This window comes from Ambystoma mexicanum, chromosome 5p (genome assembly GCF_040938575.1).
Source record: "Ambystoma mexicanum isolate Mex_15411 chromosome 5p, UKY_AmexF1_1, whole genome shotgun sequence".
In the NCBI taxonomy this organism is placed as follows: domain Eukaryota; kingdom Metazoa; phylum Chordata; class Amphibia; order Caudata; family Ambystomatidae; genus Ambystoma; species Ambystoma mexicanum.
Window position 1 is genome coordinate 1,200,694,668 of NC_090930.1, and position 23,743 is coordinate 1,200,718,410.

At 50.6% G+C, this 23,743-nt stretch overlaps 1 protein-coding gene across 8 annotated transcripts in view; it reads left to right on the forward strand.

The window, feature by feature from the left end:
* Positions 1–23,743, forward strand: part of RELCH (RAB11 binding and LisH domain, coiled-coil and HEAT repeat containing) — a 1,825,259-nt gene that overhangs the window by 329,219 nt on the left and 1,472,297 nt on the right. For all 8 annotated transcript variants that reach the window (XM_069613666.1, XM_069613665.1, XM_069613669.1 and 5 more), the window contains one exon: positions 2,443–2,556. In XM_069613666.1, the coding sequence (XP_069469767.1) occupies positions 2,443–2,556 (114 nt within the window). The remainder of the gene's footprint in view (positions 1–2,442; positions 2,557–23,743) is intronic.

Below are 23,743 nucleotides of genomic sequence, written 5' to 3' on the forward strand. Positions count from 1 at the left end.
AGCCTCTTGGAACCAGGAGCGGGGCACTCAGAGATGATCAACGTTCCTCCATCACTTCACCCAGACCTCACATGGTGGTCCAGGGATTGCAACCTTCGGCTGGGCAAGCCTTTCCGGGCAACCTACCCCGCAGGTCACCATCACCACGGACTCCTCTCTCGAGGGTTGGGAGGGCCACCCTGGACAACCACTGCGTCCATGGCACCTGGACCCGGCAGGAATACCACATCAATTGGCTGGAACTGAAGGCGATCTGGCTGGCGATCAGAGCCTTCCAGTTATCAAGGGAAAGTCGTCTTCTTTAAGACAGACAACTCGACCAGCATTTACTATGCCAACAAGCAGGGAGGTACCAGATCCCTCCCACTTTGCAGGCTCACAGTCAGCATGTGGGAATGGGCCCTGGAGAACAACATCTATCTCACGGCTGTCCTCCTACCAGGGGAAATCCAACCTGGAGGCAGACGGGCTCAGCAGATTGGGGGCAGATAGCTACAAGTGGCAGTTGAACTACATATTACTGCAGGAAATCTTCTACAAATGGGGACGCCCCTAGGTGGACCTCTTTGCCTCATGGGATAACAGGAAATGCCAACTGTTCGCTTCCTGGCAGGGTCAGGGACCTGGCTCCTTGGGTTTCAGTGGGACAGAATAACAGCATACACCCCCCCCCTCCATTCCACTGATACACAGGGTGATATGCAAGATGAAGGAATCTCGCCACCTCAGCATCATTCTAATAGCACTGTGGTGGCCGGCCAAGCAACGGTTCGCGGAGATGCTCTGCCTCTCGGAGAGGCTGCCCATTCACCTACCGATGGGCCCAGCACATCTTCTGGCGCAGCAGGGGGGCAGGGGTCATCAACCCTGTGCCACAGAAACTAGCCCTCACAGCGTGGTTCCTGAACAGGTAACGCTAGGTCACCTCAACCTCTCCCAGGCTAATCTACAGATCATACAGGGTGCCAGGAGCAAGTCTACCATGGCCCAGTATAAGAGCAAGTGGACCAGGTTCTGCCACTGGGCAGACTCTAAGGGTATCAACCCCCTTGCATGTACCTTGGACGACGTACTCCCCTTTTGGCGCACCTTGCCCACTTTGGCGTGCAGGAGGACACTTGCTGCACTTACTTGGCAGCCATTGGGGCTTACAGAAACTCGGAGGAGGAGATATTTTCCTCTTCCAACCCGATTGTCAGGAAACATTTGACGGGACTCGCCAGGCTCTACCCGCCCATCAAGAGGCCTCACCCCTTGTGGGACCTCAACAAAGTTCTGGTTGCCCTGACGCACAAACCATTTGAACCAGTGGCATCCGCGCACATCAGGCTGGTCACCATTAAGACGGCCTTGCTAGTAGGCCTCCCCTCGCCTCGTAGAATCGGCGAAATCAAGGCGCTAGTTGCTTCAGAGCCATAAACTACATTCCACAGGGATAAAGTAGTCCTGCGGACACACCCAGCATTTTTGCTGAAGGTGCCTTCCTCATTCCATTTGAATGAAGAAAGTGTTACCTACATTTTTTGCTCAGCCCAAAGACGAGGCACAGAAAGTTCTGCACTGCCTTGATGTCAGACCTGCCCTGGAATTCTACTTGGACAGGACCAAGGGTTTCCGCAAGTCGGATGCACTTTTTGTCACCTTCGGCGGATCAAGACCTAGGTATCAGGCATCTAAGGCCTCCATAGCCCTTTGGATGGTTTCGGCCATCAAAGAATCTTACGAGGGACAGCATAAGCCACTTCCGGCCAAAATGCATGCCCACGCGATCAGAGCCAAGGCAACGGCTTTCCAGCAGCATGTCTCCTGGCAAGTCATAAGCAGGGCGGCCACATGGGCCACCCCTTCGGCTTTCTGCAAGCACTACTGTTTTGATGCCGGTTCTAGATCAGATGTGGCTTTCGGACAGGTGGTTCTTAGAAACCTGTTTGCTTAAGGAGGGTCTCCTCTCCACCCTGGAGCTACTCTATTATAATCGCCCGTGCAGTATGGAGGAAAGGGGACGGGACATAAGAGTAATTATAAGTTACTCATTGTAGTGACGAACATACTCTTAGTCCTTAGTCCCCTTTCCTCCATATGTCCCACCAACCTCCCCTAATAAAACTGGTGTCATTAGGCAATGTTAATCTATTGTCGGCACGTCTATGGGGACTGAGGTGTGGCGCCGGAGCGCAGAGTCAGGACAGCGCATGCTCCCAGGGCCGCTCCCCTGCACGCCTCTAAAATTAAAGGGGAAGGTTTTTTCTGGTGAAAAAGGTTCCGTCTCCCGCCCATGCAGTATGGAGGAAAGGGGACAGAGTATGTTAGTCACTATGGTGAGTAACCTATAATATGTGCAGGTAGATTGAAAGTAATACCCTGTGCATTTACAAAATGAAAGTAACTTTTTTTTCTAGACTCTCTTCATTTACTGATAATATTAAACATTTTCTATTCCAGGAACCAATCAAGCCTCTTGAAAAAAGAGCCCTCAACTTCCTTGTGAATGAATATTTATTGCAAAATAATTACAAGCTCACATCAATAACCTTTTCAGATGAAAACGATGACCAGGTAAGGTGTTGCATAAATACTTGTGTTTGGTGTGCCTTCACATCTTGAAATCCTAACCAATTCATTTTTAGTGTAATGCAGGCTGAGAATAACTCTGTAATTTAATGTGTGTTATCCAGTCACTCCTTGTATCACTATCTTTTTTATCCGACTGTATGGTGCTTGTACGTAGATTTATGTAAACTAGGTAAGTAAACCTTTGTGATTCATAATGTACAAAACTCAGTATTTGGATGTTTCTTATAGAATGAAACATAACATTCTTTAGCTATTTTGTGACAAAGTTTCCTGCAGTATTAGTACTTTACATTTGCTAATTTGTTAGTACTGCTTGCAAAGGGTCAGCATTCTTGTGATTGAGATCTTGTTGAAATTTTGAGAGAACTATACTAAAGACAAACCATATATTAATCAGCTGTGAAAAAAACCTTATCAACTTATTTACTCATACTTTGCTCAAATAAGGAGAGTTGTCTGTACTGATATCTAAGGACACTGTTAATAAATATGGGTACTATTAAGGATTCCATGTTCTTTCATCGCCTGCAATTATAAAGCCAGGCATTAGAACATGTACATTCGAACGAAAATGTTCATCAAAAAGTTTTTTGGTTTTTTTGGGAGGGGCGTTACCCTCCAAACCCCTCCCCCCACCCTTCTTTACCTTTTCCCTACCCCCAGACCCTATCTGCCCTTTGCCACCCCCCCTAATAAATGTGATGAACGTTTTTGTTATAATATACACTTTGAAATGCCTTGCGTTGCAGTCGCAGGCGATGAAAGGATGTCATACCCAATTAAGTATTCTTTCACTCTTTATAAGTTTCTTGACATAAAACAAAGCAATGGAACGACATTCTTTTTAACTGCTCCTGATTTAGAAAATGAATGTATTGGTACTCATACTCATTCCCATTTCAGAAGTGCAATTCTCCCCGAGTGCTTACTGTTGTCATCAGAGTAGGAATAATCATTGGATCATGTACACTTTGCTCATGGCTTTTAAAGAATTGCGTCTACGTTAATCAGGGCTCCAGATTTGATTGAGGTTGGAATATTGTACTCCCTACATTTGGAAGGTGGGGAGTAAGCATCTTTCAGGGAGTAAAACAGTGGTTCTGAGGGTTTTTGGCAAGTGGGCACACCTAAATAAAAATAGATAACCATGGACAGCATTCCACCCAACACTTTGTGCTTCTACCTCTGTACTATTTTGTCAAGGTATATCTTATTCTATTATCTCACAGACTTTCTGAAATAAACTTCAGTAAAATAAATCTCATTGTGAAACAAACTCCATTGAAGTACATTTGACTGAAAATGCCTAGAGGTACAAAGAAAAAACTCACTGAAATTTCAAGAAAAGGAATTAGTAAAATAAGGTTGATAGTTGCACTAAAATTCAATAATTAGAAATAGCAAGGGGAAAGTGATGAAAGGGGCAAAGTTAAAGGGCTAAAAGGAATGTTCGGAGGTGGAAGGTCCACCATCAAATAAGTATTTTGTAGAAATATTACTTTTCCAAAAATTAGAGCTTTAAAAAAATAAATAAATAAGTGGGATGTTATGTAGTGAAATGTAAGTAAAACACTGGTTCATTGAAAAATAATTCTGTGAAATATTTGCAACGAGTTGCATTTCACTGTCTTGTTTTGAGGTCAAATGACAGTCACATTGTTTCTCCACACAGCAATATTGATACCCATGATTCTGGATGTGACGTCTCGGGTGGCATTTGTCGAGCTGCCTTCACCCTATGACCTAATTTTCTGCATGCTCAGACATTGCTTCGGGAATGACACCAGCGTTTTTAATTGGCTACTACTTTTTCTCCTCCTAAGCCTTTAAATCCTGTATTGGCCGTTTGTTTTGGATTTGCACTGGTACTCTGTCTGGTGCCTGGGTCCATATTGCATTGATTAATGCTAGTCTATGCACCCTGAGACCTTTGCAGGGTGGGCAGGACGGGTGCTTACAGCACTCAACAAGGCTGGCACGTCCTCTGACATATTGATCTTAGTGTAGAGAAAGAAGGAAATGTGGTGGGAGTGCAAAGTCTTGGGCCAGGTCATACGACTGACAAAATAGAACTGCAAGAGTCATATAAGAGAAAAGAGTTCCCTCTACATGAGCACTTTCTCATCCATCCACAGAATTTTTCCCGAGCTCCCTACCTCTCGTCCCCGGAGACAGTGCCACTTCCCAGCCTGGGAGTCAGAAGAGCAATCGCCACCTATGCTTGTTACATCACAAGCTTTGCAGGCTGAAGATGTTAGACCTCTTCACTTAGGCCCCCGTGATGGTAACTCCGGGTCCTCTTCTGGTGCAGCAGCCAAGGCCTGCTGCACACTATTCTCAACATGCTCTCACAATTGTCCTAGAATCCATGTACCTACTCCTGGTCAGATTGGATGGAATCTTTAAGGAACGGAATCTGATCACCTCTGCTCTAGAGTTTTTGGAGAAGGGCCAACTTGGGTGTTAGGCTAAGAAAGTTTACAGCCAGGATGCCTTTTGAGAGGACATTGATCTGAAAACCTCTCCAGACCCAGACCTTTTGCAGTATTCCCCATAAGGAACAATGTGTGCCCTTTCTTGCAATGTCACAATACTGTGGAGAACTTGTGAATCCCTCCCACCCATCTCAGTTACCAAACAAAAGCACACGACACAGATCCCAGATATCCTGGACCAAGACCAACTTGAAGACCTCAGAGCAAGGCTTAAAGTGGGCTAGGGCTAGCTGGGGCTTGGCCCTGGTAGTATCCAAGAAATGCCACTGAGCATCTGCCCTGCAAGGGATCCCTCAAACTGACTTTTCGTAGTCTATTTCCAAGTAACTCAAGAAATGAGTTACAAAACTGCTCATTGCCAGTAGATCTCATTGTTGGACGTGTTTTTGAGACCCATTCTCAGTAAAAAGGCAGTTGGAATTAGATTTGTTTGCAACACTGAAGGGAAGAGAAAGTATTACATGGAGAATACATGTTTTATTTTTTAACGTATTATATTGACAGCTTGCCTTTCAAATTATTTAGTAAAGTTAATATGTAAGAATCCTGCATTTCCTTCACAAGAACTGAGGGATTTGGAATGTGCACAAAGTTATTTTCATCAGATTTTGATTGTATATTTGCATTCATTTATTATTTTCGTTTTGATTTTACTGCACATTCATTATTTCCAACACATCTAAAGCCCCAACCCCAAATATTGCTTCACAATGCGTTCAATTCCACCTCAGTTTCTTTTCCCACTTAAAGCACTGCCTTATGCCCACACAGCTCTGTCCTCTTTGACCCAGCATCGTTTATGGGAAGTCCTGCTTCAGTCCCAACCTTCTGCAAGGACCTTGCTTAGAAATACAGGCAAGTGCCCGCTGATCCTGTGTTGGTCTTCCCACCTACTGTTAAACTAGCGCATTTGCTGAACCTTGATTTAGACCGGGAGCATAAGAAGCTGGATGCTCGCTGATGAAAATGTTTGCCTCATGGAGCGTAGGTCTGAAGGCTGTTTCTTTTTCTGCACTCATACCTCCATGGTCTCTGGAATGTCATGAAGGAGTCTGCTGACCAGGATTTCCCAAGAGATGCAAGCTGTGTTTTCAGAGCTGCTCTTCGCCATGAAGCATGCCAATCAAATTCTGTAGGGAAGTGGATGCAGCAGACTGTATGGCCAGGTCCGTATACATGGGAGCAGACATATGCAAGTATTTGTGGATGCACACTTCAGGCTTTGCTCCCAAAGTCCAGGTCAGATTGCTAGACATGCTCTTTGATGGGGCTAATATCTTTGCCGCGTAAGCCAATGAGTCCTTGGAAACATAAAAAAAAACTTCAATGGACAAGACTTTGGTTAGGCTGTGCTTTATCCTCCTGCCTCACTTCAAAGGGATGCTCTTTTTACCTCTACCCATCCCTTTTCACAAAGGGATGGGCCTGGCAACACAGGAAAGACTGTAACAGCCGAGGTCATTCTTCTGCCCTTCAAAAGGGAGAGGTGAGCCCCTAGGCAAAGCTTCCACTGCCTTGATCTAACTCTTCCATCCTGCTTCTAGTCCCCTTTTAATGTATCCCTCCACCACACATCTCCCAAGGGGGCAAGGCTGGCCCTGCATGATTCACAGTGCACTTAAAGCAACCTCTGACTCCTTGATCTTTGAGGTTGTCTCACAAGCTTACTGCCCAACTTTCTTTAAACACCCTGTAGACAGTCCCCTTCACTACTCTGATGAATCTGATGATGTCATCACTCCTTTCCTGGAGATAGCCTCTCCTCATGCGGCCAGGGGACGGCAGCTGCTACCTCATCCTGACCCTGGGGGCGGCTATGCAAGGGAGGATCACATGAGGGGAAGTGACCCTCAGGGGGATGGACATGCAACATCTGCTGAGACATGGCTTTTAGGGAAACCTGCTCTATTGTGAGAACCCCTTTCAACAGCTTGTAAAAGCTGCTGACAGAACTCATGAAAATGTTACATCTAGAAAAACATGTACTGAGACGAGAAAGAAGACTGCCACGACAAAGAGTATAAACCATAATGTGCAGTCAAGTGTTGTGGTGATTGTGAATGATCCAAAATGCTTTCCAGCCTGGTGGCGGGAGTTTAAATCAGCCACCACTGAAAGATGGAGAGACCTTCCTTTTCAAGCATTGGCTTGGATTCCGACGCCAGACGTAGGGTTCAGGGGAGAGCAGACCGTGTCCCAAACTGGCAATGCACGCCGAATGCAGGCGAGTGTGATGCAGCGAGAAAGGTACCCCGACCCTAGCTCTCCAGGCTGGTTGGGCAGACCAGGAAGCAGACGGGATTGAGAGCCGTGGCTGCAGCGCACTGCCAGTGAGAGGTGAGGTGCAGAGGCGAGCTCTGCACCGGCCAAGTAGTGAAGCAGTGCTGGTTGGCCATGATCTCGCTAGAAGAAGAATAAGAAGAAGGAACTTGCAGTGGGAACTGGAAGCCAGGACAGGCTTTGGTCCGATGCAAGGAGCGAGAATGTGCCGTGCCTGTGGGGAAAGTTGCTTGAGTCAAGCAGATACCGATGTGAGTACCCAAATGTGCACAGTTGGAGTGAGATCGCATATTTTGGTGGTGAACCCATCGGGGAGATGGGGACGCCGAAACTGAGTCTAAGAGACCCTGAAAGAGTGAATTGGTTGCCTAGAGTGGGGAAGAGTATTCCTCATTGGCTCAGTGTCATCTTCATCGTCACAGTACTTTGCCATGAAGTAACGTGGGCAGGGGGATAAGACCCATGCCCCCTTGTGCTGAAAGAGAAAGAGAGTTTGCAACATAAAGTCCCGGTAGGAGAGTATACCAGGCAAAATTGTGGATCTAGAATTCGAGCCCATAAAGAATTAAATAAGAAAACCTGGCAGGAGAGTATGCCAGCTGTTTTGTGCGTCTGAGACCCACACCCAACTGGTATTATCTTGGAAAAAGTAATCCTAAAGAAGACACATACCCCAAGGATTTGAATGGTATGGAATGTGGAAAAAGGCCTGGGAAGGGGGTAGCTACCCATGGAGTGAATTGCAACACAAGAGGAGGGAGTTATCCTCTTGTGCTATAAAGAACTTGGTTATTCTTTGAACTTTTGTTATGGTGGAGAGAATCCTGTGGAAGGGAGTCATTACCCCTGGAACTGTGAACCATATCCATTTGGAACTTTTGTTGGATTTATACATTTTGTTGAGCTTTAAGATTTGCGCACTTAAGATAATATCCTTAACACCTTAGAGTGTGTTTTAGAATGCGAGGGCTAGGATAGGATTTCAGACATAAGAACATTTTGCCTCGGATATCTTGGGAAAATACCTCCTAGATTAGGGACAGTGAGGCATTTTCCAACCCCTTTATTATTTAATAAAAGTCTATAACCAATACCATGAGTCCTCTGTGTCTCATACATGGTTCCTCACACTACTTGGTCCCCATTCAGACATCCACATGCTGGAACGTCTGAACTAGGATGTAATGGATCTGGTTCCTCTGACAGAAGGTCCCGGGGGCACCTGATTTCCATCCTTTCCTACCAGAATCTCATGGTATGAAAGGGGGAAGGGTGGGTTTAGACTTTTGTAGGTCTACCACTGATGAACTGATGAACCTGCAGAAGGAAAACTTCCAAATGGTGACCTACCCCAAAATCGTGAAAACTCTGCACCTAGAGGACTGGCTGGTATCCTTGGACCTTCCATTTTCCAATCTGCTATAAAATTACATGTACCTGATGGTTTTGGTTGAAGGCACCGCCTGCCAGTTTGCAATCTTGCCCTTCAACCACTCATCACCCCTACGGACATCATTACTTGTGAGGTTCACTGCTGTTCAATGCAGGAGAGATCATATTCAAGTTTTTCCCTTTCTTGGGCAACTGGCGGATGCTCCCAGGAATCCCTCACATCTTGGTGTTTTCAAAAAAATGAAAACCAATTTGACTCAGATGGAGTTTGCTTGTGACTTGTGCTCACTCCTGTACTTGAGTAAGATTGCTTGAGCATCTTTAATTGTGCTGCCCACAATTTGAGTCGGGCGACTTTATGTCCAGTATATGAAGAGTTCACCAGTTAAATGTGTCACTTTAGTTGATATAACCACAAACCGCGGACACGTTTCATTCTTCAGCAAGGCTGACAATTTACACATGATGAGTTTGTCTACAAAAAAACTGTAGGAAAAGAGACCAAATACTCACATCAGACCATAGAAGAAATGCATGAACAGAAAATGCTGCTTTAACAAGACCATTCAAAAAAACTCTATTCACTAAAATGAAAAAGCGCTAAGTGCAAAGTTCTAAAATGGATAATCCAATGTCTATAAAAGGGATTATTATTAAGACTTGCATTGTTTGAGTTCATAATCTACAACTGGCTGTAACTAAATACTCCGCCTCCAGGTCTTTGGCACTAACTCCCTATGTGTCAAGCACTTTGCTAAACAGCAAGCTGGTGGCCGATCTCTTTCCTCAGCTGGCTTCCTCCTATGGAACAGCCTCTCCCCTCCTCTTTGTCTTCAGCCAGATCTCCTCAAATTCCGAAAGCTCCTCAAGACCTTCCTTTTCTCCACCTCCTTCTCTCCCTCCTTCCTTCCTCTGCTGAACCCCACAGTTGCTGCAATTGGTAGACAGGGCCCTTATGTGTCCACCCAGGTCTCTAGCTCCCACACCCAGTCGCCCCAGCCTCCGCCTGGTTCCAGCACCTGCCTTGGCCGCCATGTGCCTGTGCTATCACTGCACTTAATTATTTATTGATAGTTGACCACTCCCACCAAGTCACTTAAAAGCTGCTTACTCCCCAGCTCTTCCCTCTTTGGTATTCCTAGCACTTACCCATCTGCTTAGATCACATGCTGTGCATAGGCCGACACCTAGTGGAAGCTGCGGAGTATTACAGTTTGTTTTTCGAAACTCGAAAAGGGGCGTCGACACAGGGCGTGCCAGTAATACTATCCCTAGTGTGACATCCACTGTACCCATGATCCCTCACGCGTCTAGGATCCTCAGATTGTTTTTTTCCGCCATGCTGGTCGGAAGCACTGAGCGGAGTTCCCTGACTTAGTCAGATTTTGCTAATATTGTTATATATTTCCCCATCTATTCCACCTCTACGTCGAGTCTCCGAACATCGACACTCGACGCCGGATCGGAGAAAATTCAACCGTCGGACTACAGCGATGGATTTGGACCTCAGAAGTCCTCTGGACTCGGCCCTGCAAGTAGGGAGAGTGAGGGGTGGCACATATCCTACACTGTGTTTTTAATATAGGTACATTACTTATATTCCTACACTCCCAGCCCGCTGCCGTAGGGTGCATATGGAGGGTACCCCCTTTCAATTATGCCCCAAGTGCAACCGCAAGTATCCTTGGGTTGACAGACACGCCACGTTTAACCTCTGCTTGCCGAGGGACCACCTCGAGGCGAATTGCAGAGCGTGCAGTTGGTTTAAACCGAAGACCCTTAAGGACCGTTCGACAAAGCATTGGGCCCACCACGCTAGGCGACAAGAAGCCATGGCCGCGGAGGGTGCCTTCAGCGATGGCAGCAACGCCGTACTTTCGGACGGCGAGGGCCATGTGGCATCGATGGACAGCCAAGCGCAAGTCCCTGACCTCGGAAGGTTGTCCGGCAGGGCAGCTATGGGGAAGACCGCCGGCAACACGAGCACTACCCACACCACTTCCAGCAAACAGAAGTCCAACCGAGACTCGACGCGCACGTCGAGTTCTCGGCAAGAGGCACATAGAGAACGGTCCACCGATTCGGTGTCCTCTTCGCGTTCGAGATCGCCTCATGACACAAAGCAACCCTCCACTGTTGCTAAAAGTGCCTCGCTCCCCTTAGTGACTGAGGTTCAGTCGTCGGAGGACGACGCCAACCTCTACCCCCAAGCCGCACCCCAGGAGTCGGCGTCTACAGGCAGCGGCAAGACTGCTACCGAATCCCTTACACTCTCCAGAGACAGGGACTCTACCCCCGAATTTCGACGCCAGGCATCGAAAAGCTCTGATGGGGCCCAAAAGTCGGGGAAGCACTTTTCCACCCACGGGGAGGGGGGAAAACAACGAAGTAAGCAGTCCCAGCCTACTTCCTCTCCTAAACATTCTACTCTACCTAAATAGACGGACAAGTCTCAGACCCCTGTCCTTAAGGCCCCTGTTCAGGCCAGTAGGTCTAGCCAGGACAAATCTCGATCTGTTGTCCCTAAGACCCCTGTTCAAACCAGTAGGTCTAGTCAGGATAAAACGGAGAAAGCACTCCAGGAAAGAGTTATTCCCAGTTCAAAGGAATGGTCCAGTGAGGACATAGAGTAATGTCAAGGATGTCATCATTGGCAGATTTCTATGCCAAGAACCCGGAACACTTTCTCTCTTATACACCAGAAGGGTCAACTCCCTCAGGCTCAAAGGATCCAATACCCCAAAGTAGGAAGTCCCGGGGTGAAGCACCAACTCTAGCTTCAAACCCCTTCTATATACAGCCCTATTCTCAATACCAGGAAAATCCATCCTTTGTTGAGGATCCAGACGTGGGCATGTTCGAAGAACAAACTGGGACAGGCTATTACGGGGATGATGAGGAAGAGGACGACCCAGATACATACAGGGTAGATTCCCCAGTAGAGAAAGAGCCCGCGGTTACCGACTCCCCGGTCGACAACCAACCTCTCCTGAATGAGGTCCTGTCCAGAGCGGCACTGTCATGATCACTGCTTCCAAGGAGCCAGGATCAGCCCAACGTCCTTGGAAGCAGGCCCCTAACCCTGATCCTAGGCACCAGCCGGTCCCCACAGGGACCTTTTGGACCTTGTCCTGGCGCCGGTGGCACCAGGCTCATCAGAAGCCTCGGTCCCGGCACGGGAAGCGCCGGGCTCATCAGTGGTGTGAAGATGCTTGGGTGGACTTACCTGCGGCAGACCATGCTGCTGACTTGCCAGACTCTTAAAAGTCCTCGGTGAACTGGGACTACTTTTCTTACCTGGGTGGGGCAGCACCACTCCACTGGAACTCTTCTGGAAGCAGGAACTCTTTTCTTACCTAGGCGGGGCCGTGGAAGGAGACGCCTCATCACTCCAAGGCTATTTAAACCACACCCGATTGATGAAACGTGCTTCGCGTTATTCTGCATCAGCAGCAGAACGCTCACCGAGTCTGCTCCAGCTTTTCTTCTTTAGATCCTGAACCTGCAAGAATTATACTCACCATTCCGGTACCCGAGCAACATCAGCACCTGCAAAAGATCAGAAACAACAGGTTAGCAGAACGAACTTTCACACACAGTGTTTGCTTACCTGATCCATCGGCAGCGGCCGTGTCTCACGCTGCACCTTCGCCTGCAAAGACAAACAGCACTATTTTACTTACCGGCACGCCGTGCATTCCGGATTCTTCACGCTGCATCTGCACAAAGACAAACAGCATTATTTTACTTACTGGCACGCCGTGCATTCCGGATTCTTCACGCTGCATCTGCACAAAGATAAACAGCATTATTCTACTTACCGGCACGCTGTGCATTCCGGATTCTTCACGCTGCATCTTCACCTGCATAGACAACAGCACTCACCGGCACGTGGCGGATTCCGGATTTCTTCTTTCTGCATCGTCGCCTGCAAAGACAAAGAAAGAGACAGTAAGAGCGCTTGCCATACTTACTCAATTCCAGGCGCTTCACTGCCACGCATAAAAGACTATAAAGACTAAAGGTGTCCAGAAACTTACCGGTCGTGCAGACAACGACGGTACTCATCCTCTGAAGTCAAGAGGCTAACGTTTCACCAGTGAAGGAACTGGCAACGGCACCCTGCACTAGACGCAGATGGAGAGCCCAGCATTCACCTATCTAAGGTGAGCAAGTTGACCTGGGAGGGGGGTTCAACAGACAAGATGGGAGGAGAGAGATAGGGACATTCAACAACCCAGACCTTTAATCCCCATATTATTTCACCTGCAGAAACCTCACCCTTCGAGTTCGACACACAGTGCGGAGAGGTTCGACCCCAGAAGCCAACCGAATCCTGCACATCACGTTTCGTGTTACGGACACCTTCCTGCCAAGACCCGCGCCTCCGTGGGAATCAGGTGAGCGTTACAGGCACAGCACTTCCACATTGACACCCAAGGTGCTCAGGAAGAGAGGGACTTTGCAGAAGAACTGGTGGGAGAGAGGAGACCTGTTGCTCAGGCCACCCCTATCCTTGAGTCAACACAAAGGAGGATAGACCCTTCCCTTGTTAACCCCAATCTCACTAGGGCAGTAAACCCCAGAATTGAAAAGCTTTTCAGGGCAGCCCAATCTGACCCACTGTACATTAGGGGACATCACGAACCGGACTCCCTGGTTGTTACAAACACCCGTAAGAGGGCGGGAACACCCTTGTCATCGTCCGAAGCTCCCCCCGACAAGGAGAGCAAGAAGATTTATGGCTTGGGCAGGAAAGTAGCCTCCACTTCCGCCTACCAGGCAAGGATTGCAAACTCCACCACCCTGCTGGCTAGTTACAACTGCCATCAATGGGAAGAAGTCGCGGCTCTCATAGACTCCGCCCAGAGCCCTTAAAAAAGCCAATTGGCACGAGTTTCGACCGAGGGGAGAGCCGGATCAGGTTGCATTTTAAAATCAACCTTTGATGCCGCAGATAACGCCGGCAGATTAATTGCTGAAAGCATGGTCATCAAGAGGCATGCTTAGCTACGGCAGTCTGGTTTCAAGGCCGAGACCCAAGCATCATTGATAGATAAGCCGGTGGAGCCGGATCTATTGTTTGGAAAGGCGGTCAAGGACGCACTAAAGAATGCCAAGGACGAGTACGAGACACTCAAGTCCCTAGGGCAACTAACCAACAAACCCCCTAACCAGAGAGGGAATGGCAATTTTCGTCGGCCTCACGGACAAACTCCCAAAGAGGCTCTTACTATTCCCAAGGCCAGGGTACTACATGGAACACTAACCAGCAGTCTACCCAGAATTATGGCAGGGGTAACAAAAGAGGTCGTGGTAGGGGTAGAGGCAGTCCCAATAAAGGAGGGGGCACGCCTCCACCAAAACAGTGACGCTCTGTTCAGGGTCCCTTCTCACGCATCCCCAGCAGGGGGACGCATTTCCATCTTCACCCAAGCTTGCGAAGGGATCACATCAGACAGATGTGTGCTGTCCGCAGTGACCCTAGGATACTGCATAGAACTCCTAGAGCGTCCCCGAAACCACCCTCCACGACAAAGAATACACTCCTTAGACCACCAGAAGATCCTACTCGAAGAGATGGAAATTCTTCTTGCAAAGGACGCGATAGAACTCGTCCCGGGACACCAGGTAAAGAAGGGTATTTATTCAACTTACTTCCTTGTGCCAAAAAAAGATTTGACAAAGATTTGACAATGCGCCCAGTATTGGATTTACAGCCTGCAAACAAGTATGTCAAGCCCCAAAAACTTTGCATGACTACTCTCCAAGAGGTAATTCCCCAGAAAATATCTGCGCTTCAAGGTGGACAGTCAGCACTACCAGTTCAAGGTACTGCCCTTCGGGATAGCCTCGGCTCCAAGGGTATTCACCAAGGTACTGGCGGTGGCGGCGGCAAACCTACGCAGGGAGGCAATCCCAGTGTACCCTTATCTGGACGACTGGCTCATCACGGGGGAGACCCCAGTAATTTGCAGGACAAACATTCAAAGAACTATCAACCTCCTCTTCAAATTGGGCTTCTCCATAAACGAGAAAAAATCAAGTCTGGTGCCCAGCACCTCCAAGCAGTTCCTAGGAGCTGTTCTAAATACTCAAGAGGGGTTGGTTTTTCCTTCAGAGGAAAGAATTCGGAATATACTAGTGCAAATTCCGCAATATCAAACCGGTCGCCAGATAACAGTACGCAAAGCAATGCGTTTGCTGGGCATGATGGCGTCATGTATTTACCTGGTCACCCACGCGCGCCTGCGCATGCGTCCCATGCAAGAATGGTTGGCGAAACTGTGGTCTCAGGCAAGTGGTCAGTGGGACGATCTAGTGGTCGTTTCGCCAACACTTGTACAAAACCTCCACTGGTGGACAAGAGACAATCTATCCAAGGGGAAACCCTTTTACGATCCCGAGATACAGGCGGCAGTCACGACGGACGCATGCCTGACAAGATGGGGAGCTCACCATCTCCACCACACAGCTCAGGGTCTCTGGTCTCACACAGTGGCCAAGAATCACATCAACCTGCTAGAGCTTCTGGCAGTTTTCAGAGCACTTCAAGCGTTCGAGCCCCACCTATTGAACCTGTCGGTGCAGATCCGGACGGACAGCACGACAGCCATGTTCTACCTGAACAAGCAAGGAGGGACGCGTTCGCCAAATCTGTCCAGACTTGCCCAGAAAATTTGGATATGGGCACTCAGACAGAACATCTTTCTGTCATCTCAACATGTTCCAGGGGATCTCAATTCTCTAGCGGACGCTTTGAGCAGAGATCCCCTTCCGGAGGAACACGAATGGTGTCTACACAGAGATATCGTAGAAGATATCTTCTCTCAGTGGGGTTTCCCCACTATAGACCTATTCGCCACAAGCGAAAACAGACAGTGCCCAGGATTCGCATCCAGGTTTCCCCAACCAGACTCCCTGGGGAACGCCCTGTGGATGAACTGGTCAGGGATGTTTGCGTACGCTTTCCCACCAACTCCTCATCAGGAAGGTGGTGAACAAGATGAACAGAGAGTCGATGACGCTCGTCCTAGTTGCTCCCATGTGGGCGAGACAACCGTGGTTTCCACACCTACGCAGACTCTCGGTGTGCGATCCCATCAAACTCCCTGGCTGGTACAACCTTTTGTCCCAGCACCAAGGTCAGAAGGTGCATCCTCAACCCAACTCCATGAACCTAGCAGCATGGCTCCTGAGGTCATAGAGTTTGGACATCTCAATTTACCACAGAGGTGTGTGGACATCCTAAAAGAGTCTAGGAAACTGAACACGAGGCATTGCTACTTCGACAAATGGAAGAGATTCGTTATCTGGTGCCAGTATAAACAAATCAACCCAGTTGATTGCACTCCTTCCACAATCGTGACATACATGCTCCACCTGCTGGACGCAGGGTTGGTTTTCAACTCACTAAAGGTACACCTGGCAGCACTGTCAGCGTACACCACCTCACATAGCAAGGTGTCGTGGTGGAAGGTACCCGTGGTTAAAGCCTTCATGGAGGGAGTAAAGAGACTTCATCCTCCTATATCTAACCCACCACCAGGATGGGACCTGAACGTGGTGCTATCTAAACTCATGGGCCCCTCATTCGAGCCCATGCATAAGACAAGTCTAAAACACCTGACCTATAAGACTGCCTTCTTAGTAGCCATTACATCCATAAGAAGGGTCAGTGAAATTCAGGCTCTGTCAGTGCAGGATCCTTTCTTTACTATTCATAAGGATAAGCTGGTTTTACGGACACACCCTAGGTTCTCACCTAAGTTTATTTCCAAATTCCATGTAAACCAGTCCATCGAGCTTCCGGCTTTCTTCCAAAACCCACAAAGCTCGGCTGAGGTTAAACTACACACCCTAGATGTGCGTAGGGCGGTCCTTTACTATGTAAACAAGACCAGACCACTTAGGAAAACACATCAACTGTTTGTCTCCGTAGCCACAGGCAAAGAGGGCGATCGCGTCTCTAAGGGTGCCATCTCCAAGTGGATTGTCAACTGTATCCAGTTGTGTTACTCTCTTTCTGACAAAACTTTGCCTTTTACGCCCAGAGCCCACTCGACAAGAGGCATTGGGGCCACTCTAGCTTTCATTGCAAAAGTTCCCCTTGACACCATTTGCAAAGCAGCTACTTGGAGCTCTATCCACCCCTTTACTCAGCACTACTGCATTGACACCCATTCCAAGACAGATACTCAAGTGGGACAAGCGGTTCTAAGACATTTATTTGCTCATGACCCTTCTCAAATCCCACCTCCTTCTAACACTGCTCGCTAATCTATGCACAGCATGTGATCTAAGCAGATTCCACAAGCCTCAGAAGGGATACATTACTCACCGTAATCGTATTTCTGATGCTTGTATCTGCTTAGATTCACATGCGACCCACCCTTCCTCCCCTCTGAGAGAAGGCGCATGGATGCTTGTAGTCTTATCTTATCTATCTTCTATCTGCTTGGATCATATGTACTCATGCTACTCCTCATGCTACCTCATGTCAGGAAAAATACAATCTGAGGGTCCTAGACGCGTGAGGGATCATGGGTACAGTGGACGTCACACTAGGGATAGTATTACTGGCACGCCCTGTGTCGACACCCAATTTTCGAGTTTCGAAAAACAAACTAATACTCTGCAGCTTCCACTAGATGTCGGCCTATGCACAGCATGTGAATCTAAGCAGATACAAGCATCAGAAATACGATTACGCTGAGTAATCCCACACACCCCCACACCCCCCTCCCCCCCAAAGTGCAACCGTAAGTTTCCCTGGGTAGACAAACCTAATACCTGTAACCTGTGTCTTCCAAGGGACCACTCAGAGGCAAACTGTAGAGCTTGTAAGCTCTTCAAAGCCAAGACACACAAGGACCGCTCGACCAAGCGTTGGGCCCACTATGCCAGGCAAATCGAGGCCATGGACGCAGTGAGTTCCTTCAGCGATGGCAGCAACAGCGCCGTATCGGACGGCGAAGACACAGGGGTGTGGTCAGACACCCCAGGCACAAGCCCCTGGCCTCGGAGGACTGACAGGTGGTTCAGTTATGGGGACATCACCCGGCAGCAAGAGTGCTACCCACACCTCTTCCACCAAACACACTAACCCCGCCCGAGATTCAACATGTGTGTCGAGTGATCGGCATAAGAAGGCACAGAAAGAGCCGTCCGCCGATTTGGTCTCCTCCCGGCGTTCCAGGTCACGGTCGCCTCATGACAGACAGCAACCGTCCACGATTGCTAAAAGTGCTGCATTACCAAGAGTCATGGAGGTATTGTCGTCAGAAGACTAATCCGACCTCTACCCCCAGGCAGCACGTTCGACGTCTGCTTCCGAGATTCAATGGCCCTCTTCCAAGACTCCCGAAACTCGTGATCCCACCTCCGATTCTCGACGCCAAGCGTCGAAAGATTCAGGAAACCCCAAAGGATCAGGAAAACATTCCTCTACACATGGGAAAGGGGAAAAACAACATAAGAAAGCCTCTGAACACCAGGTTCAGAAGGAGAAACACAAAGAAAGATCCAAGGGTCCTGACCCAGCCACCAAGGGAAAATCTGTCCGTCACCCTTCTCGGGGAACACAGACAAATAAGGAACCTCATCAGGAAAGGGTTATCCCCAGTTCAAGACAATGGGACTCGGAGGACATTGATAGAGTGATGCGGACAATGTCCTTTTTTGTAGATTTTTACGAAAAAGACCCAAATTTCTTCCATGGCTATCGGAGCACTCCAGCTACCTCTGCCCCTTCGGGATCCAAAGACCCTCAACCTCCTACTAAGAGACGCCTTACTGAGACTCCAGTTCAGGGGTTGATTTCAGACCATTTTAGTACTGAACTTTACCAGCAGTATGGTGAGGATTCGGAAGTGCAAATGCTGGACGACCAGACTGGGGTCGATTACTATGGGGATGATGAGGACCAGGAAGAAGAGGAGGAAGACGAGGCGGAAGCCTATAGTCTGGACTCCCCTATTCCCAAGGACCCCCTTCCCCCTGTGAATGATTCACCGGTTGACAGTCAGCCTTTACTTAATGAAGTTTTAGCCAAGGCTGCAGCCCTTTTCCAAATTGACACCCAGGGTGCAATAGAAGAGAAGGATTTTGCAGAGGAGATTCTAGGGGACAGAAAATCCATTTCCCAAACTATCCCCATTCTAAGATCTATTCAACGCAGAATCGATCCTTCTCTGGTGACCCCCAATCTTACTTGGGCTGTTAACCCACGAGTAGAAAAACTATTTCTCCAGCATGGGGTATGGCATGGATTCACATGCTCATGAATATTCCCCGTCGTCAGGCTGGGAATCCTCGGTAAAGAAAAAATCAGTATCAGATTCGTTTCTGATCTGTCTTTCGTAGTAGTAACCAATCACTGATCTCTGCGTCATACTGACCACAGCCAATGACTGCCCTCTACCTAAGCCCCGCCTCTGGCAGCCATCTTCAGATTTTTACCGCACGTTCAAGTGTTGGGATCCTCGTGCTATTGCTCTCGAGCGTTAGTGCTATTTTTTCACATTTTTTCTCAAAAAACTTCTATTTTTCGGTCAAAAGAGCCTCAAGCTCCACCGTTTCTTCATCTGATCAACGGGGACCCGTGTCGGATTCGTCTACGCCCCTCAAGAGTGAAGATTTCGTCGAGCCACGCTTTTGGAGGACTCCAGAAGTTTCTCAGGCCCATCTCGGACATGGCCCAGGAGAAGGGAAGCTCGACGCCCGGAAAGCTGTTCAGGGTCTGCCCTGGATGCCAGCTTCAGAATGTCTTTAAGGAGGACGAACACTCCCTTTGTCTTTACTGCCTACATGAGGACAGGACGCACGTGGAGAAGGACTGTGCGTTTTGCGGCAATATGTCGGAGCGGACCATGAAGGACCGCCATCAACGTCTCGCCAACTGGCTGGAAGGGAAGAGCCCGTCAGGCGAGAAGAAGAAGAAGAAGTCCGAGCGGTCTTCTAAGACCTTTGAGGAAGCCCCGGCGGCGGGGGTCCAACACAAGGCCAAGCACCGCGAGTCCGCTGGCACCGGGAGCGCCGAACGGTCGGGCTCTGCGGGCGCCAGGCAGGGCGCATCCTCCCCAGCGCCATCAACCACGAGCCAACGCTCTGGTTCGGGTAAGAGGAAGGCCGAGCACCCGGCGAAGCTCCTGGAGAGACCCCGGTCGAGCTCGAAGGCCCCATCGGAGGGGGAGCGAGGCAGTGACCCTCCCCCCCAGGAGAAGGCAGTGAGCGCACCTAAGGTGGTGAAAGCCTTAATCCATCCGGCCAAGGCCTCTATCGAGACAGTCGCGGCGGCCCTGGCTCAGCCTGTGGAGGCTACACCAGTGGTGGCGACCTCGGGGCTCAGAGTCTCCCTGCCACAGTGGAGGGAGTCCCCTTTTATGCCCATCGACAGGACCCCCGTGAAACCTCCGAGGGAGAAGAAAAAGGGGGGGCAGGAGGTCGTCATGGATTCGGCCTCAACCTCTGCGGAAGAGCTGATCGAAGTCTTAAGCCACGGCGTTGGCGTGGAAGAAGACCATCCCGTCGGGAGGGACCCCGACGTAGGAGACGACGATAACGTCGAGGGTGCCGACGGGGCCCCTGACCGCCCGCCGGACTCCCCTCAACCAGTGCCGCAAGACAACTCGGCGGCCATTTTGTTGGCTATACAGTCCTTATGCTCGGAGATAAGGACGAGAATGCCGTTACCACCAGCGGAGGAACCGCTCCCGACGGGGGACCCGGAGCCAGGCCCTTCTGGGAGCCCTCCCCCTAAGAGAAGAAGGATTCATCCTCTACCTCCTTTTCAGCCATCGCGCCCTGTTCAGCCCTCCTCCCCGTCCACGACTCGTGGGGATGATACGGGGACTGACACGGCCGCGACGGGTACGGACGACGAGGTTTACGACGAGGATCTGCCGTCGTCACCTCCCACCCGGGCTTCCCCGCCCGACGAGATTGGATCGTTTCACTCCATGATCGCCAGGGCATCCGAGCTTTTTCAGCTCTGCCCGGAAGAGAAGAAGGAAGGTTTCCTTTATCAACGGCGCGAGGCCAAGAGGAAGACGGTCCTCTCTGTACCTCTACTGGACGATATTTGGGATGAGGGCCTCGCCCTCCTCAAGAACCCATCCACGATGCCGGCTAGAAGGGATCGGTACGAGAAGAAGTACCGGGTCCCGGACGCGGCCCCCTTGTGCCTTCGGGCACAGCCGACCCCGGACTCGGTCGTCTCCGCGGCGGCCAGGAAGAAAGCGGGGGGGGCGCGGCCTCTACGTCGACCTCCCCGCCGGACGGCGAGGGAAAGAAATTAGATACGATGGGACGCAGAGTCATCTCGTCTGCAGCGACGACGATTAAGGCGGCCAACGCCTTGGCTATCGTAGCCCGCTACGAAAGGGAGTTGTGGTACAAACTGGCCCCCCTGCTGGACTTCCTACCGGACGACAAGAGGGCGGAAGCCCTAGAGATCTTGCAGGAAGGAGAGGTGGCGACGGACCACGCCATTACGATTGCGACGGACATCGCTGACACTGGATTTCGCCAGTTGGGCAACGGCGTGTGCCTTAGGCGGCGTGGATGGCTCAAGGCTACAGACTTCCGTCAGGACGTGCAGACCAGAGTCTTGGACATGCCGTTCGACAGAAACAACCTGTTTGGGAAAACAGTGGACGATTCCCTTCAAGCCATCAAGGCAGACATGGAGATGGCCCGGGCTCTTGGGGTTCTCCAGCAACGGCGGCCGCCCTTTCGGAGCAGCGGACGCAAACAGGGTGCCTCCAAAGGTTCCGGCGGTGGATTTTCCACCTACCGTCAAGCGGCCCGTTCGTCGTCGCAGGAAGCTTACAGGGGACGAGGCAAGTCAGGCGGACCCCGCCGTCATCGCCAAGGAGGACAAGGCGGCAAAGCCTCGTCGAAGCAGGACTGAACCGGCCGTGGGGTCGGGCCCCCACCGAAGCACCCCGGTGGGAGGCCGGCTGGCGAGCTTCGTCAGCGTGTGGGAGTCCATCTCCACCGACCGTTGGGTTCTGGACGCCCTAGCTCAGGGTCACGCGCTCGAGTTTCTAAAGAGGTGCCCGCGCGTCCCCTCTGTGGCCAGGAAAGAATATCACGTCCCTCAACTTCTCTTGGAGGTAAAGGCGATGCTCAAGAAGGGCGCCATCGAGCTCGTCCCAAAGAGGCTTCGGGGCTCCGGAGTTTACTCAAGATACTTCCTCGTGAAGAAGAAGACGGGAGGATGGCGTCCCATCCTGGACCTACGATGACTGAACAAATTCATCAAGGCACAGAAGTTCTGGATGGTCACCCTCCAACACGTTCTGGGTCAGCTGGAGGAGGGCGATTTCCTGTCGTCGTTGGATTTGGAGGATGCCTACTTCCATATTCCCATCCAAAAGGGACACCGAAAGTTTCTCAGGTTCGTGGTCCAAGGGCGTCACTACCAGTTCAGAGCCCTTCCCTTCGGACTGAGGTCGGCACCCAGGGTGTTCACCAAGTGCCTCGCACCGGTGGCGGCGCAGCTGCGCCGAGAGGGGATCCACGTCTACCCCTACCTGGACGACTGGCTCATCCGAGCGAAGACGAAGGAGCTCGCCGTGGAGCACACGGCAAGGACCGTCCAACTTCTCACGCACCTGGGATTCTCCATAAACTACGCCAATTCCCACCTGGTGCCCGTGCAAGACGCACTGTTTCTGGGAGCAAAGCTCGACACAGTGTCGCTTCTGGCCTCTCCGTCGGAGGAAAGGACGAGGGCCATCTTGGGCAAGGTGCAGCGGATGCTGGTTGCGAACGCGGCCAGAGTGAGGTCCATCAAGTCCCTCCTCGGAATGATGTCTTCTTGCATTTACCTCATCCGCCTGTGCAGGCTCCGGATGCGCCCGTTGCAGGAGTTCCTGGACGCGTGCTGGATCCAGACGACTGGCAGCTTCGAGGAGAGGATCACACTCGACGAGAGTTTCCGACGAGCGATCCGGTGGTGGGGCACCTGCGCGCATCTGACGGCGGGCATGGACTTCCAGACCCCCGGCCACCAGGAGACAGTGACCACGGATGCCTCCCTGGAAGGGTGGGGAGCGCACACCGAAAATCTGCATGCGAGAGGCCTTTGGCTCCCGACGGAGAAGTCCCTCCATATCAACGTCCTGGAGCTCCGTGCAGTGTTTTGGGCCCTCCGGTCCTTTCTTCCGTCCCTCAAGGGCAAGGTGGTGAGGATCTTCACCGACAACACCACCACCATGTTCTACATCAGGAAACAGGGCGGAACCAGGTCCCCAGCCCTGTCCATGGAGGCGCAGGATCTGTGGCATTGGGCCGTCGCCCAAGGGATGTTTCTGGTGCCGTTTCATCTGGCAGGGATAAAAAACACCATCGCCGACTCACTCAGCAGGGAGCTGCGCTCGTGCCACGAGTGGGAACTACGACAGGATCTAGTGGACCGCCTCTTCCGACGGTGGGGCACACCCCAGATCGATCTGTTCGCGACGGCGACAAACTCCAAGTGCCGGAGGTTTGCCAGCAGGTTTCCCCAGCCGAGGAGCATGGGCGATGCTTTCTCGTTCCCCTGGGAGGGCCTGTTTCTATACGCGTTCCCTCCATTGCCATTGCTGATCCGGCTCATCAACCAGCTCAAGAGGTCACGGTGCAGGATGATCCTCGTTGCACCTGCGTGGCCGAGGCAGATATGGTTCCCGGACCTTCTGGACTTGTCAGCGTCCCCATCAATCAAGCTGCCAGTGGACGCGGATCTTCTCTCCAGGGAAGGAGGCGCCATCCTCCATCACGACCCGAAGTCGCTGAACTTGCAGGCCTGGCTCCTGCAGCGTTAGAGTTTGGAGGATCCGACATACCGGCCGACTGCAGAGAGGTTCTTGCAAAGGCCAGGGCGTCCTCAACTCTTAAATGCTACGGACACAAATGGAAGAGGTTCTCTGTCTGGTGCCACGCACAGAAGATTAACCCTCTACGGATTACGGCTCCCCAAGTGCTGCCGTACCTACTGACGCTGGCCAAAGCTG